Consider the following 14,628-nt stretch of genomic DNA (forward strand, 5'->3'; position numbering starts at 1 on the left):
AAGAAACTCTCCACAGGCCAACGGGAACGGAGCAGCTACAGGGTATCAGTGTTTTCTTCTCAGCCAATCCTCCACTGAGACTTTATTGACGGGTTAAAGCTGGGACGGATCAGTCAGTGGATCTTGGACCTACATGCCTTTGCTTCCTTTAAAACACTCATTATAAAACACTCTAAACAATGCTGGAATTTCTGGGGGTTTTTAGAGAAAAAAAGGAGAGCAGCATAAGTAAAATTTATATATATTTTAATAATATGTAGATAGGTATTTTTTTTCCTTAAACATTTCCGAAAGAGACAAGGAGCTGTCTGAGAATAAGTTTCGATGGACGCTGTCTGGATAAAAAAAAGAAAAAAAAAAAAGAGAGTTACTCACCTCCAGGACTGGGCATGATTGGAGTTCCCGGTGGTCCACCTCCACCTGGGGGACCCTAAAAGGAATGAGAGAAAGGAAGAGTGCCGATTGCCAGTCAGTCACCACAGAGTAACAGGTAATTTATGGCCCGTTGTCACACATGAGCCCACCATGGGGCACTTACCACATAGTTTCCTGGAGATGAGGATGAATAAGCTATCTGTGGTGAGAACAGACATGAGGAGAGAGAGAAAAAAAATGACGCTCGTTCTTGTAAAGACAGCCAGTCATGGTGGAGAAGACATGAGAGAGAGTGACTCACCGAATTATTGTTGGGATTCGGCCATGGACCTCTTCCACTAGGACCCCTGAGAATACCAGCAGGAGAGGAGACATTACCCAACGGAAATAATGTTGTGATTCGCAGATCACAGGAAATGATTTTAAATTGCTTCATGGCGTGATACTTAACAATAGGAAACAAACAAGTATCAACAATCACAATCATTTCTGATAACCAGTAGCAGATATAAAAGGTTTACATGTGAGTATTATAAACCCCAACTTTTAGAGGCTAAAGAAAAAGTCTGCTAAGATTTGATCCTAGAAGAGGGAAGGTCTCCTTTGCCCTGAACATAAGTGGATTCAGAGTTTTGCCAATTAGACTAGTTATAAAATGTTTATTTAGTTTTTATGGAACCACTGGGAACAGCTTGGTTTCAAAAACACCTCACATCCTTGCAGCAATCCTGTTTTTCATTTTTGAAGAAACCTTAAAGAAAAATGTGATAAATATTTCCTTCTACCCTCTTTCTTTTATTTAAAGCTAATTAGATCCAAAAACAGCCTCCAACAACTTATTGACATGTTGATGGGCAACTTTGACTAAGCTTTAGCAATCTTTTCAACAACATCAATGAAAAAAAATTGCTTCTTAATTTTTATATTAAGTATGTTATGCCTCAAGGCTCAATTCTAGTTCCAATTTTTTTTTTTTTCCTATTCATACAATCTATAAACAATCATTAGTTGCTATTTTAACATTTGTACTGGCATCACTTTATAATTACACTATACTTTCACATCATTTAAAATGTTTAAATGTTAATTAGCCTTTCGGGTCATCTTTGTGGACATACATGGACAAAAATCTCCCTCTTCAGAAGCTAGTCTTCTTTTTTCCTTCAAGAAAATATTATGCGCACTTCTTGTGTTTTGATCTCCAATTGGTTTGGAAAAAAACACCATAAAAAACACAGTCATCAAATCAAGCACTTTATAGATGAAAGAGGAAATTTAAAGGGTGGCAGCAAATAAACCAAATTCATCTAGCAGGGTGTTTATTGCTGTTTTGTTTAGGAGTAATGTAGGTACCAAGCGTAACAGGTTCAGTCTTGTTTTTATCATCTGAATATTTCAGCAAAACCTCTGAATAACCCTGATTCAGAGTGCGTTGGGATGGATCCCTTTGCTGTTAGGAAATTTTTATCCTGTCTCCTACCAAATGGGAAGTCAGTGGGGTTTGATGGATTTACATCTCTCTAAATCACCATGAAACTTGTAAAAAAAACCAAAAACATTACAAATACAACAAAATTATTAATACCACCAGTAGATTTAGGTTCATGTTATTTATTTCCACTAGCATGTTTCACCTTAGGGTACATAATATTAATATTTTGGAGCTATCCAGGTTGAGAATATGTGAGGGTAACCAAAGATTAGGGTGATGGCAAAGAGCTAGAGGTGATAACTAAACCTAAATCAGTGAAAAGTGTAAAAAAAAAAGTGGGTCAGCATTTTCTAAAAATGGTTTAATTGCTGTAAAGATTTTTCCACTGGGATTTGAGAAGAGTTTAATTAAGTTTCAATATGCCATTTTAAATAAAATGCAAATAATAATAAAACTCCCTTTACACTGTAAACAGAAACCAACTTATAGGCCAACTCAAAATAATTTCAAATCTAAATCAACCAGAGTGTGAATGATGTTGGGCCTAAAAGTAAGCAAATAACCAAATCTACTAAACAAAATAATTTAAATGTTTATTCCTGATTACGCTGACAAAGTACTCAAATATGATTTTTATGAAACATTTTGCTTTGAGAAAAATAAAACATCAAAAAACTTTTTCTTCAGCCTACTAACATGTTCATCCCTGGCATCCCCGGCCCCATGGAGTTTGGAGGAGGCCTCATCCCTCCGCCGTAGTTCTGTGCAAAGAAACAAGCACACCGTCAGCTCAGAGCCCCACACCTGCTCCATCGAAAGTTTTTGAATCCTGATGAAGGTCAGCGAGGATCATGTCTCCTCTTAACGAGAGTCTAATTACGTCCTCTGTGTGTGTGTGTGTGTGTGTGTATCAGTGTGTCTGCACTCCCCTCACAATATTTGCATGTATGTTGTGAATATCATGGCTGCCCGGTGGGGGCGTTTGGCTGCCAATGCATGTTTATACTCATGTGTGTGTGTGTAGGGGTGTGTATGCGTGTATGTGTGTAAAGGGTTCAGGCCACAGATCTGCTCCACCAAAGGAAGAGTTTTGTTCAGCAGACGATTACACTTGTCGAGCAGATGCCACACCAGCTGCTGCCGTTCTCTCTGCCAAAGTCGGAGAGTTAGGGTGGCACACAGAGGGGCTGAAGGGCACAGTGTGGGTGTCTTTGTCTGAGATAATGTTTTAAAATGTGAGGTAGAAGGGCACAGAGCAAACAACATCTCTTCAAATCAGAATTCTGAGCATCTGGAGAATTACAATACAGCAAAATCAGTGAAATCAAAATTACAAAGGCAAATATTAATCTTGGCTCCGGTCTTGGCTCATACTAGAGCATCTGAAATCAGCAGCTACATCAACCCTGTATAACTGGTGTTAGCAGGGTGGGACATCTGGTCAGAGCCAAGGTAATCATCAGGGCTCTTCTGATATTTACAGGCAAACTTATGAGGCTGGTCAAGCCAAATACACCCATTGTTTATAGGTCGTTGCTTTAAAATGATCACTGCTTTTATGGAAGCACTCAGTAAACGTCCGCCAAATGTTGGCCTGGCTTGTAAACTGACAACAGCTCGAGCACAAAAATGACACTGCAGAGCAGCTGGACGGAGAATGGGCTTTACTGGAGCATGCTATCCCATGTCGTTACTTCTTTTGGCAACAGTTTTGTGGGTCCTTCACAACAATAATGTTCATGCTGCGTGTTATAAACTACCTGTGGGCCCATGCCTCCCATTCCTCGTGGGGGGTTCATTCTCATCGGACCTCCCATGTTTGGATGTCCTGTTGTGGCAGACAGAGGGTGTTGGAGTAGGAGTGCAGATTAGAAGCACAAAAACTACATGAAATGTTCATATTCAGACGATAAAGACGCAACTCCAAAGCAAAAGAAAAATAATTCATGGCACATTTATTTCCAGTTCTGGTAAAGATACAGTAGAGACCAAAAGTTTGGACACACCTTCTAATTGAGTTCAGTTAGAAGGTGTGTCCAAACTTTTGGTCTGTACTGTATGTGAAAGCCTTAAGATAAGATGATCTTTTATTTGAAATTATACAATTTCAACTGAAAAATTGGGATAAAAGCTAATATTTAATTTGAATACATTCATCAGTGCCAACATGGCATTTTTAAATATTTCATCACAAAACTCACTGCAGGCAGATTGATTGGTTTCCCCCCCCCCAAAAAAAATCCTATACAAAAATTCAATTTATGCCTTATTTTATAAGTTCATGAAATTTTCTTTTAATTCTCCTATCTTCTCCTAAAAAGCGGAAAGACAAGAGGCACATGCCTTCAAGTAAACTAGACACGTTTTGAGTGTCAGAAGTCAGGCAACAACATACAAGTAACCTTGTCTAAATCTACAGTCGGAGCAATCATTTCAAAACTTAAAATTAACAGGAAGCGTCACTGAGTTGGACGACTAGCCAGGTTTTTCTTCTCGTCACACACACTGAAGACGCTGGTAAAGCAGGTAAAAAAAATCTCTGAAGTTTACTGTCAGAGATATGGAGCAACAAAGTGAGGATATGCTACTCCCATATAAGATTAATTTATTTTAAGACTTTTGGGACATCTGTACCATCAATAACAGTGGAGCATGCTGGGATGCCATTAATGTCGTCAGTACCTTGAGGTCTAGTGGGATCCAGACTGTTTGGAAGGAGGGGCTGAGAGCCTGGGATGCTCCCAGGAGGCTGGTTTGGCATTCGGAGGGAAGGTCTGGGGCCTCCTGGGTACCGTGGAGACATGAAGGGCTGCAGGATGGACAGGAAAAACTCTTAACATTTTTATTTTAGAACAACCTCTAAACATGTTCATATTTCATGACTGAAAGGATTTCAGTTATCCTAAGAAGGATTTCCTGACCATTGTGTTTGGGATAAGAAAAATTTAAACCCAGAAGCTGAAGACATAAAACAAGAATTACATTGAATTTGATATTAATGTTCTATTAAACCAAATGAATTAATGAATGAATAAGATTTGACTTGTTAAAAAAATATGTATTTAATCGGGTAAATAGGCTTTGATCAAGTCTTTCAGGGAAAGGAATAAATATATTTTATTTTTAGTTAATATGAAATATGCTATTTAATTTATTTAAGCGAAGAAAAAATACTTTAAGGATTCTGGGGAAAACAAATGTTTGTTGTCAAAAACATTTGTTGTGTTATCATAAAAACATTTGAATGTAATAAAAATGAAAACACTAATATTATAATCTGCAGCTCAGAGTTATATGGATAATTGCTGAAAGAAGTGATGCATGGCACATTATCTAAAAAACTGATGAGATCTGAGAGAAACCACAGCATTTATTAAAAAGAAAAAACAAAAACCATAACGTGTCTCAGTGTACTACAGTCATTATCAGCTTTGTCCTTAAATCCAGCCTTAGATTTTACCATAATAATGTCACAACACAGTCCAGTGACTCTGCCAGTCACAGACTTACTACTCCTTTCTTGGCTTGCTACATTAAGATAGACTCATGTTTTTGCTGGTTTTTACTCAAAAATAAATGTTTGGCTTTTTAAGTCATTTTAAAATATCAGCAGTTCATTAATTCTAGAAATAAAATCGCTATAGTATGAATAATTATTTCAAATAGGCTTCTACACTATACTTTCTCTTTCCTGTGCAAATCTGCTAAATTATTTAATGTAAAACAGATATAAATTGATCATTACAGTCCAAGTCGAGGTGTTTAGGGGTCAGAAACAATTAGAAAGCCTGTTTTAAGCTGCTCACTCTGGAGGTGATTTCTCTGCTGGTCAGCAGGGGGAGCTATTGTGCTGGACAGTGCTGTGTTTTGTTTTGCTACAATTCTTAAAAATGAGAATCCTGTCGTGTCTTGGAAAGTAAGACCTCAGGTGGTGAAAGCCATCAGAATAAAGGTAGAGGAGGATGAATCGGACAGCGTAAACAGAACGATGTGAAGGCAGGGAAGTGCAGCAGAGAAAGTGAAGATGCACAGGCAAGAGGAGATTGTACAAATTCAGGCAGATAAAACACTGAGTTTAATTTAAACTTCCATCTCCTGCAAATCAGAGAGCAGAGATACAGTGATTCTGAAACCGTAGTCTGAGCGTGGTCAGACACAAACCTGGACGTTTCAGCAGAGCGGGGACAAGAACAGTCCGGTGGGGACACACGTACAGAACCAGTGCTACTGAACTAGTGAATAATGTAAAGCATTACAGGCAGACGGTTAGCACTATTACCTATGAGAGTACATTGCTGCATCTACATCCAGAGGGGCTATCTTTCAGTGTCAAGTGAGGGGAAATAGTTGTAAACAAAACCCAACCTGGGGAAACATGGAGATTTGAACACAGACTGGAAGACAGATGTGTTCACAATCACAAAATGCAGATAAGCAAAATTTGTGTTTAAGGGGGAACTGCGTTTTCTGTGTCACTGTGTGCGTTTGGGGCAAGCAGAGGACAGCTTATGTAATTACACTCAACGCTGGAGGCGGTGGACTGACTTACTACTGTTTCCTTACTCTTTGCTCTGCCACTTCCTCTTTTCCTTTTCCTCCCTCCTCCTGCATTGTTGTGGGTTTGCACACGGAGAGCTGCACAGTGTCAGGCCATGCTGCAATATTAATGCTCTATTGATGGACTATGGGATGGTGAGTGCTGGGCTGAGAGAGAGAGAGAGGAGGCCCTCCAGATGCACCTCCGCTCCTCACAGCCAGGCCAACACAGCTAAATTATTCATCTAGTCCGCCATCCTGGATGCCGCCTGTCCCTGGCTGCCTGCACACCGAGGGACCTGGGAGCCGTTTCTTCTTTAGTGTTACCATAACTGAGTGAATGAGTGACTGTACACAGACACAACCGAGAGGAAAGTGGAGGGAAGTCGTCTTACCTGTCCATGGGGTCCCATCATGGGATTGCTGGGGTTGTGTGGTGGGGGCTGTGTGTGAGGAGAAGGCTGAGATCCTGGAGGACCCTGGAAAAGATGATGAATAAATATGTAAATAAATTGTGACATGAGAGATGTAGGTAATTTTCAGTTTTTGGAGAAATCTGCTAATGCTGTGGCTCAAAAAAGCCTTTATGTTCCTTAGACTTTTTCATCTTATGACATGTAACAACCACAAACTAATTGATTGTATTGGGAATGGGATGCTTCCATGTTCCTCTATGGAGCTTTTGTTTGAACATCTTTTGGTGTATGTGTCTAACAGCTTTACACATCTACACACCTACATTTTTCCTTTTCTTTATCACAAAATAGTTGAAGCTCAATCAGAATGGATGACGAGCATTCACGAGCAGCACATTTTCAGTCCCAGAGTTTAATTTCATAATTTTACTAGTACATTCCAATACATGCGTTGACTTTGATCCGATCCAACCCTTTGTTTACATCCTCTCACAGATTTCTCTGTGGGTCGCTTAGGGTTTTGTTTTATATCCTAACTCCGGTTTAAACTTGTCAGCAAAATTATTCCTAAATGTTTTGCTGTGTTTCTTGGTCTTCATTATGGTGTTAAATAAATAATGTTCTCTATCAAATCTCAAATGTCCTCACAGAACAGCTGGATTTATACTAAAATTATACCAAAATTGATTCTCTTCACAAAGTAGGTTCCTTCAGAAGTGGTTGCACAGGATGTTATTTGGGGAAATTACAGTAAAATATGGTGAATACAAATGCAGGCAAATTTTGTATAAATAATGACAATATAAATATCTTATTCTTTACAATTGTGCACCACTTTGGGTTGATCTATTGCCTAAAATGAAAAAAAATAAATAAAAATAAAAAAAGAAAACATTAAAGTTTTTGGTTTTAAAGTCACAACATGTGAAAAAGCTTAGGAGGTGTGGTCACTTTTGCACTGAATACTTTTGCAAGGGACTTCAGGTATGTTCAGGATGATTTACTGTTAAAAAAAAACCCATTTGGATTCTCACTATGTGAGAACTACATTGAATGGCGTAAAACAAGTTCATAGAACAACATTTCAGTGTTATATATTTGTCTGAAATCCAATACAGTCAAAGTGAGCAGAGACATCGTTTTTTTTAACTGCTATTTAGAGGCTTTTGAAACTTAATAAGACTATATGTTTGCAGGGACACAAACATTCAACACAGGGGATATTATTTACACAAAGATACCAACAGAAATCTTAAAACAACAAAAGCTGTATTAAGCTTTAGGACCTTCTGTTGTTCGGTACGACGTGTGCAGAAGCAGAATTTCCCCTGAGACAAATGCAACCCTCATTATTCATACTGTGTTTGTCCCACTATATCAAGACAAAATGTCAGCTGCAAAACAGGCCAACTGCAGTGACCAGACAATTGAGTCACAATTGTTCCACCAATTCATAAATCAGTGCTTCATTGCCTATCACAACAGTAAGAGACTGCAGTTTTTGGTTTGGCTCACATCGGATGTAGGTTAGATCCAAAGCATCTCAACGATTTAAATAGTCACAATTGTACTTTTCATTTTGGCGTCCTCTTTATGTAATAATTGGAATCATGGTGGAATCTGTTGTGTAGAGTTGTACACCTGTGATTGGATTTAAATCTAATTAAACCTGATAAAAACTAGAAAATGTATACAGAACTCTAAAATTGGCAGAAGGCATATTTGCTTTTTCCATATCAAAAATAAAAGGAAAAGGTTAAGACCAGATATACGGTACATGCAAACTTATAATAATTAATACATGTGGTAAAACACAAGTGTTTCTTACATGAGTTGCAAAAAGCAGCATAACTCGTAGCAAGCTGAGAAAAGGACAGTAGAAAACAGAGACTATGGAAAGTAGTAACATGATGTTTGAATAAAGCTCCAAGAAAAAAAAAAAAACTAAAAAAATGCTCAGAAGAACTATGATTCAGAAACTAAGAACTTAAAAAAAAGTACAACTTTAATAGGCAACATGGCTGCCAAACAAATCAAAGTGAAGGTAGCTGTAGAAATAAACTACAGCTTATTTTCAACTTTTAACAATCTGTATCTCATTACATCAATCACATGCGAAATAATACTGTGTAACTTTTGTTAGGGAACATGTTGCTCCAGCGTATGAATACATAAAAGCCGCAGAATGGTTCCCACAGCTTTTCAGACGTGCAGCTGGGAAATAATTTAGACTGAAGTGACATCATTCCCAGATCCAACAAGGTAAATGTAATGCAACTGGAGGCAGAACATGTGCGATAATCAGAAACTAAACATAGGTTTGGAAGTAGATTTAAGTTTGACTGAAAGGAAAACAAGGAAGCTAAATAAAATGTATTTACAGAATATAACATAAGAAACTAAGAAAGCACACTCAATAAACTAAACACATAGAGAGTCCTGGAACTTATTATCAGTCAGCTATGCTAATAAGATGTAGGAATTATTTCTCCTTCTACTTAATTTTATTATCTAAATATTTATAATCCCAAGTTTCAGCCCATTTTAAGATGACACACATTAACAGAAGTATTAATTCAGTTATTTTGGGAATGATTCGTCCAGTAAAATTAGCTCAATAGCTGTGATTTTGTTTCTGCCCCACAGTCACTGCATGTCCAATTTACATATGTAGCCTATAATTACCAGACAACTATCATATCTAACCTATTAGCCCAACAGGGAGTGTGCATAATAAGATTTGTCACTGACATTTACAAAGGACCACTGTAATTCTGATGTACAGGAATTATTAATAGCCAGTATGAGGTCAGATCAATTCATGGGGAATGCTGTAATCAGTGTTCAGTTGCATTAATGTGGCTAAAGGATAATTCAATGCCTTTTCTAACACAAAGTTATTTTGCCAATTTCACCTTAAGGTACATTTGATCCAAGCAGGTTTAATATTTGTCCAGACACAGAATCTGGTGCCAAACTAAGACTACTTTGGTGAGTCAGCTTCGTTTGATAAAGAAACGCATTTCAATCCAAACATAACAGAGGAAATAAATAGAGGGAAATGGGTCAAATCATTCTGCAACACTGCACTGAAGACACAATACTATAAAAAAACAGCTCCCACTTTGTAGACTGACTGGATTTTTTTGTACAAAGTCTAACAAAAAAAAAACTACTGAATAAAGTGATGCAGAACCAGAGTGCGTTTTATCCTCTGCTTTAAGGTAACATACAGGTTTGACCATAAGTGCAATGGGGAGGGGTTAAAAGGACCCTTACTATTCCTTTTTGAAGGACTATCAAGATGTTTTTCTTCTCAATGCTGAGTGTGCTTTATGCAATGAGTTTATCTAAAAGAATAACGAAAAGTATTAATGGATGCATTCTTTGCTTTTCCTCTGTTTTCCTTCCAATATGAAGGCCACTTTTTAGCTTTTCCTTAAACCCTACACGTATGATATGAGAAGCTGTGAATGATTGTATTATTCTATGATATATCGTCCAACAGGCTACAGGGTGATCAAGTTTGTTTTCTGAAGTTGTAATTGATACATTTCAATTATACAGATCAGCAAAGACTCATTCCTGTCTCTGAGTCAATGAACCGGAACAAAACAGAAGAAAGATGTTTGAGGAGGTGAAGGGACTAAACAAACTGGCCTAGCAGAGTTATGAAAATGAGTCAGAATAATGGCATTTTATATTAAAGACAAGTCAAACACAATTGTAGCAAATTAAATGCCGGGGTTTCAAATGAGTACATTCTGTCAAGGTTCCCCTCAGAAAACTTACTAAGCCCTATAGTTGGGTACCAGCGCAGTCATTCTACCAGCGGCCCATTGTGTTTTTGAGTTAAAAAGTGTTTAAAGTTGACAGGAAATTTGAAAATATCACTTGATAATTATGTGTTATTGAGAGATTGGAAGATTAATATCTGAATGCCATCTATAAGGTCTTAAAAATGCAAACATAAAAAAAAAAGACTTGAAAAAGTAAGCAATGCTTAGCCTGGTGGGGGCACAAGTAAAACCTGGTGGTCCGCCAGGCTTATAATACACTGAGGTAAACCCTGTCTGTTTTTTGTCCAGTCTCAAAATCTCTTAATACAGTTTTTACTCCTTTTTATGCTATAAATACATAAGTATATGGATGGACGGACGAACAGACGGATGGATGGAGTGTTAATGTTCTAGTGTAGGATATCTTACACCCTCTGAGGCAGTGTGTTGGGTTTGTAGTGAAAGATCATTTCTGGCAGTCAGATAATGATTTGCCTTTTTACAGGTAGATTAAAATACATAAGTCAAGGTCCTTGTTGATTTTTTTTAGCATAACTTCAGAGCTGCTGACGATGTAACCCAAATGCATCTCTCAGTAAATTGTACTTACTTCTGTTTTATGTAGAGAAGCTAATTATTTTTTTTTTTTTGTATGACATGAGGCGTAGTTATGCATTACTCCTCTCACTTTCCTAGCCCGCCCATGATGCCTCCCACCCAAAGTGAGAGCCATGGTGGCATGGATGGGAGAACCTGCGGTTGACGCTACAGCGGGAAACTAAACGCGGATGACTGACTGACAGCCTTAAACAAGCGACATCTCGCCACGCTCGTCTCAAAGCGACGCCAGTGTTGAGATCGGATGCGCGGCTGCTGAGAGAGGTGCTTCCTATCCTTCAAAAAACACTTTTCTTTATGCATTAATTCTGTTTATCTCCTTGCTGTGAGAGAGGCTTATCTGAGAAGCAGTCAAGTCGTCACTAAAGCCACTTCGTAACAAGCCACACAATGTGCGGCTTGTCAATTATTTATTTGACGCTCTGGAAATGTTTACTTAGTTGTACATACAGCATATTCTGGATGTGTTGGCACAGTTCTGACATTTGTATCAGAGCCAGTGTTTTCTGCTGCTCTCTGTGGGCGTGCGTGTGTGCGTGTGTGTGTGTTTTGGGTGGTTAACACCAGCTGTACTGGCTCTCTCTGTCTCTCAGCAGGTTCACACTGAGGCTAATGCAGCGCTGGCTCCGACTGACCTCAGAGGTTATTGTTGTTGCCAAGCCAGGCTGTATGTGTGTGTGTGTGTCTAACAAGGCGGCCCCGCGGGGGTCCGTCGACTGCACTGACCCAGCTGCGGCAGTCTGGTTCTCCTTTGCACACAAGCACAGATGCACAGCTGAGTTTTAGTCACTTAGTTGGATGTCGCCGTGGCTTTGCTCATCCCTGACATTAAACATAAGCACAGAATGGCTCGACCCAATGCTTGCTATGAACTTTGACCTAAGCCTAAACTCACCACATTTTAAGCTGCCAGCAAGTCAAAGCAAGGCAATAAAACTTATTTTGGACATATTTGATCACCTCTACAACAATGCGGTTTGCTTTTTATTTTTGTAAGTCAATGTTCACACAATTTCAGATCTAGCCTCTCAAAACAAGCCTCCAAGCAAATGGGCCTCTGGTAACATCACACGAGGCAATAAGTAACTAATCAAAACTCTTGAGTACCATTTGTGTTTTTTGGGGGGGTTTGCAGTCAGAAACAGAGCAGTTCTTATACAAAATTAAGCTGGTATGAATTTTGGCCACTTGCAGTCCAACTGTTCAGACACTTATTTTATAATTGACAAATTAGCAACAAACAAGAAATATGACTGAAAAGCTTAATAAAAAACAGATTCTTCTAGTCTAAAAGTCTAAAAAGCAATGCATGTTAGTGTCATCATCCACAACTGTATCCACTGAAAAATCATACACATAAAACTGAATGCTGTCCAACTCAAACGCTACACGTTTTCTCTGATTGGAACAAATCCGAACATGCACAGATCTGTGTATGTTATGATGTGCCATAATGGAGAGCGGCTCCTTTGGCTGAGCCTCCCCAGGTTTTCCTGCCATTACATCTGAATGGGCCAGCATATGGCTTTTACAGCCCCACTGTTCCCTCCACAGGTCCCCACAGAGACTCGCCGAGAAAGAACATTTCAGCCATCACAGAGGTGTGCGCGGGGCCACTTTTAAAAGTAGTTTTTCCTCATGCGTGCGTATGTGTAAGAATGCGAGCCCTTGTGTGATGTTATTTGTGTTTGCGGGAGAGAGCGGAAGAAGGAGGGGGGACACGGGGAGCGTTAAATGAAGCAATTAATAAAATCATTTTCTACCCGGCTAAGGAGATAACAGCTTGGCACAGCACCACAAACCCATCAACACAAGCCCCCCTCGCCTCCCCACCACTCATTTCGGCTTAAGGAAGACCCACACCGCTGCCCCTGATGGACCACTAACAGAGAGAGAGAGAGGAAGAGATAGAGAAATATCAGTTTCTTTCCCTTTCCGTTAAAAGCAGCGAACACTAGAGGGCAGTGTGTAGCTGCCGTCAAACCACAGCTCTCCCACACACACCGAAACACACGCACACATGCAGACAGAGAGCACAAAGCAGCCTGCATCATTGAACACAACAAACAAAGCCAGGAGGAACAGCACCACACGCGCGCACACGCGCGCACAACCACGCACACACACGCACACTGAATGCACTCTCATTGTCATTCCTTGCTAACATTCCAGAGAGAGCAGCGGTGGTAGCTTTAGCTCTCCAGCTTTGCTCATGGAATATACCACAGGCAGGAATACGCCATCCCGCCGGTATAGGAGGAGGGAGCTTTATCCCCGAGGAGAGACATGCAATAGTGACAGACATTTAAACATGTTAGGATGACACCAAATGATTTATATAAGCACTACTCTGCAGAGGTGTTAAGCTGTATTCACACTGGAGTTGACTAATTAATTGATTCTGGAGCTGGACCACAACAAACACTGATAAACCAAACAGTTCACATTTACCCTTATATATATTTAAACAAAAAATCTTTACACAACAAGAGGTTTTATGCAAATGGTTCTATGGTTTGTTGAAGATTGTGTTTGCTTTCAATATCAAATAAATGTGGCAATGCTGTCATACAAAAACTCTGCATTCAGCCATGCCAAACGTGTTTTGTGGCAGTAAAAACAAGATTCTACGCAGACGGTCATCCATTGTTTGCATTTCACACTTGTAGGATTATCAACCTCCAAATGCAAGATATGAGAAGAAAATATCCAATGTTGTGTTTTGCGTTAATTCACCATTCACAAACTGTTGTATGTTATTAATTTCTTTTAAAAATTAAAGTTAAAGTTAGAGCTTCATCATGAACTATTTGACGTTCATCAATCACTTCTTTTTAATTAGAGAAATGTCCAAAAAAGGTAAACGTTTATAGGTGACGTCATTTGTCATTAAGCAGACTTGCATCATGATGTAGGGGTAGCAATCTCGTCTCTGCCAGCTAATTTGCATCACTTTGATTTTCTGTGCTTGCATAAACGATATTTCAATGTAGCCAAATTCTCGAGGAAGTCGCTTCATTCACAAACCTGTTTATGTTTTCAAGGGCCAGAATATTTAAAATCTGGATTGAAATACAGCTCATTAGGACAGATTTTTTTTCTTTGGTTAATGAGCTTTATTTTTAGACAAACAGGAGCGAGAGAGAAACGGAATACATTTCACTGGTAGATTGGACTCTTAAGAACACATGAACATATGTGACACCAACAAACTGAAGATCCCAAGTCTTAATTGAGTTTAGATCTTGTAAATCAGCTGAGAAACTCTTCACTCCCTTAGATTTGTAATAATATCTCTGCCTTTATCTCAGCTACACTTTTACTAATATCTTATTATTATTAATAATATTATTGATATCCTTATTTCCAGAGGAGTCTACCTGGACAGGGTGCATACTGCAGATGCACCCTGCAACACTGCACTGAAGTTTACAGGCAAACGTATGAGGCCTGTAAATCTGCAGACCACAAG

The 14,628-nt window shown here is 39.0% G+C and overlaps 1 protein-coding gene across 4 annotated transcripts in view; it reads right to left on the reverse strand.

The window, feature by feature from the left end:
* The window catches only part of ssbp4 (single stranded DNA binding protein 4), a 104,714-nt gene that overhangs the window by 5,515 nt on the left and 84,571 nt on the right, over positions 1–14,628 (reverse strand). For all 4 annotated transcript variants that reach the window (XM_044129335.1, XM_044129337.1, XM_044129334.1 and 1 more), the window contains exons 6-12: positions 6,739–6,822; positions 4,490–4,616; positions 3,568–3,635; positions 2,504–2,568; positions 677–722; positions 539–574; positions 376–430 (exon numbers count right to left, since the gene is read on the reverse strand). In XM_044129335.1, coding sequence (XP_043985270.1) covers positions 376–430; positions 539–574; positions 677–722; positions 2,504–2,568; positions 3,568–3,635; positions 4,490–4,616; positions 6,739–6,822 — 481 coding nt within the window. The remainder of the gene's footprint in view (positions 1–375; positions 431–538; positions 575–676; positions 723–2,503; positions 2,569–3,567; positions 3,636–4,489; positions 4,617–6,738; positions 6,823–14,628) is intronic.

The sequence above is a fragment of the Gambusia affinis genome, linkage group LG10 (genome assembly GCF_019740435.1).
Source record: "Gambusia affinis linkage group LG10, SWU_Gaff_1.0, whole genome shotgun sequence".
Lineage (NCBI taxonomy): Eukaryota > Metazoa > Chordata > Actinopteri > Cyprinodontiformes > Poeciliidae > Gambusia > Gambusia affinis.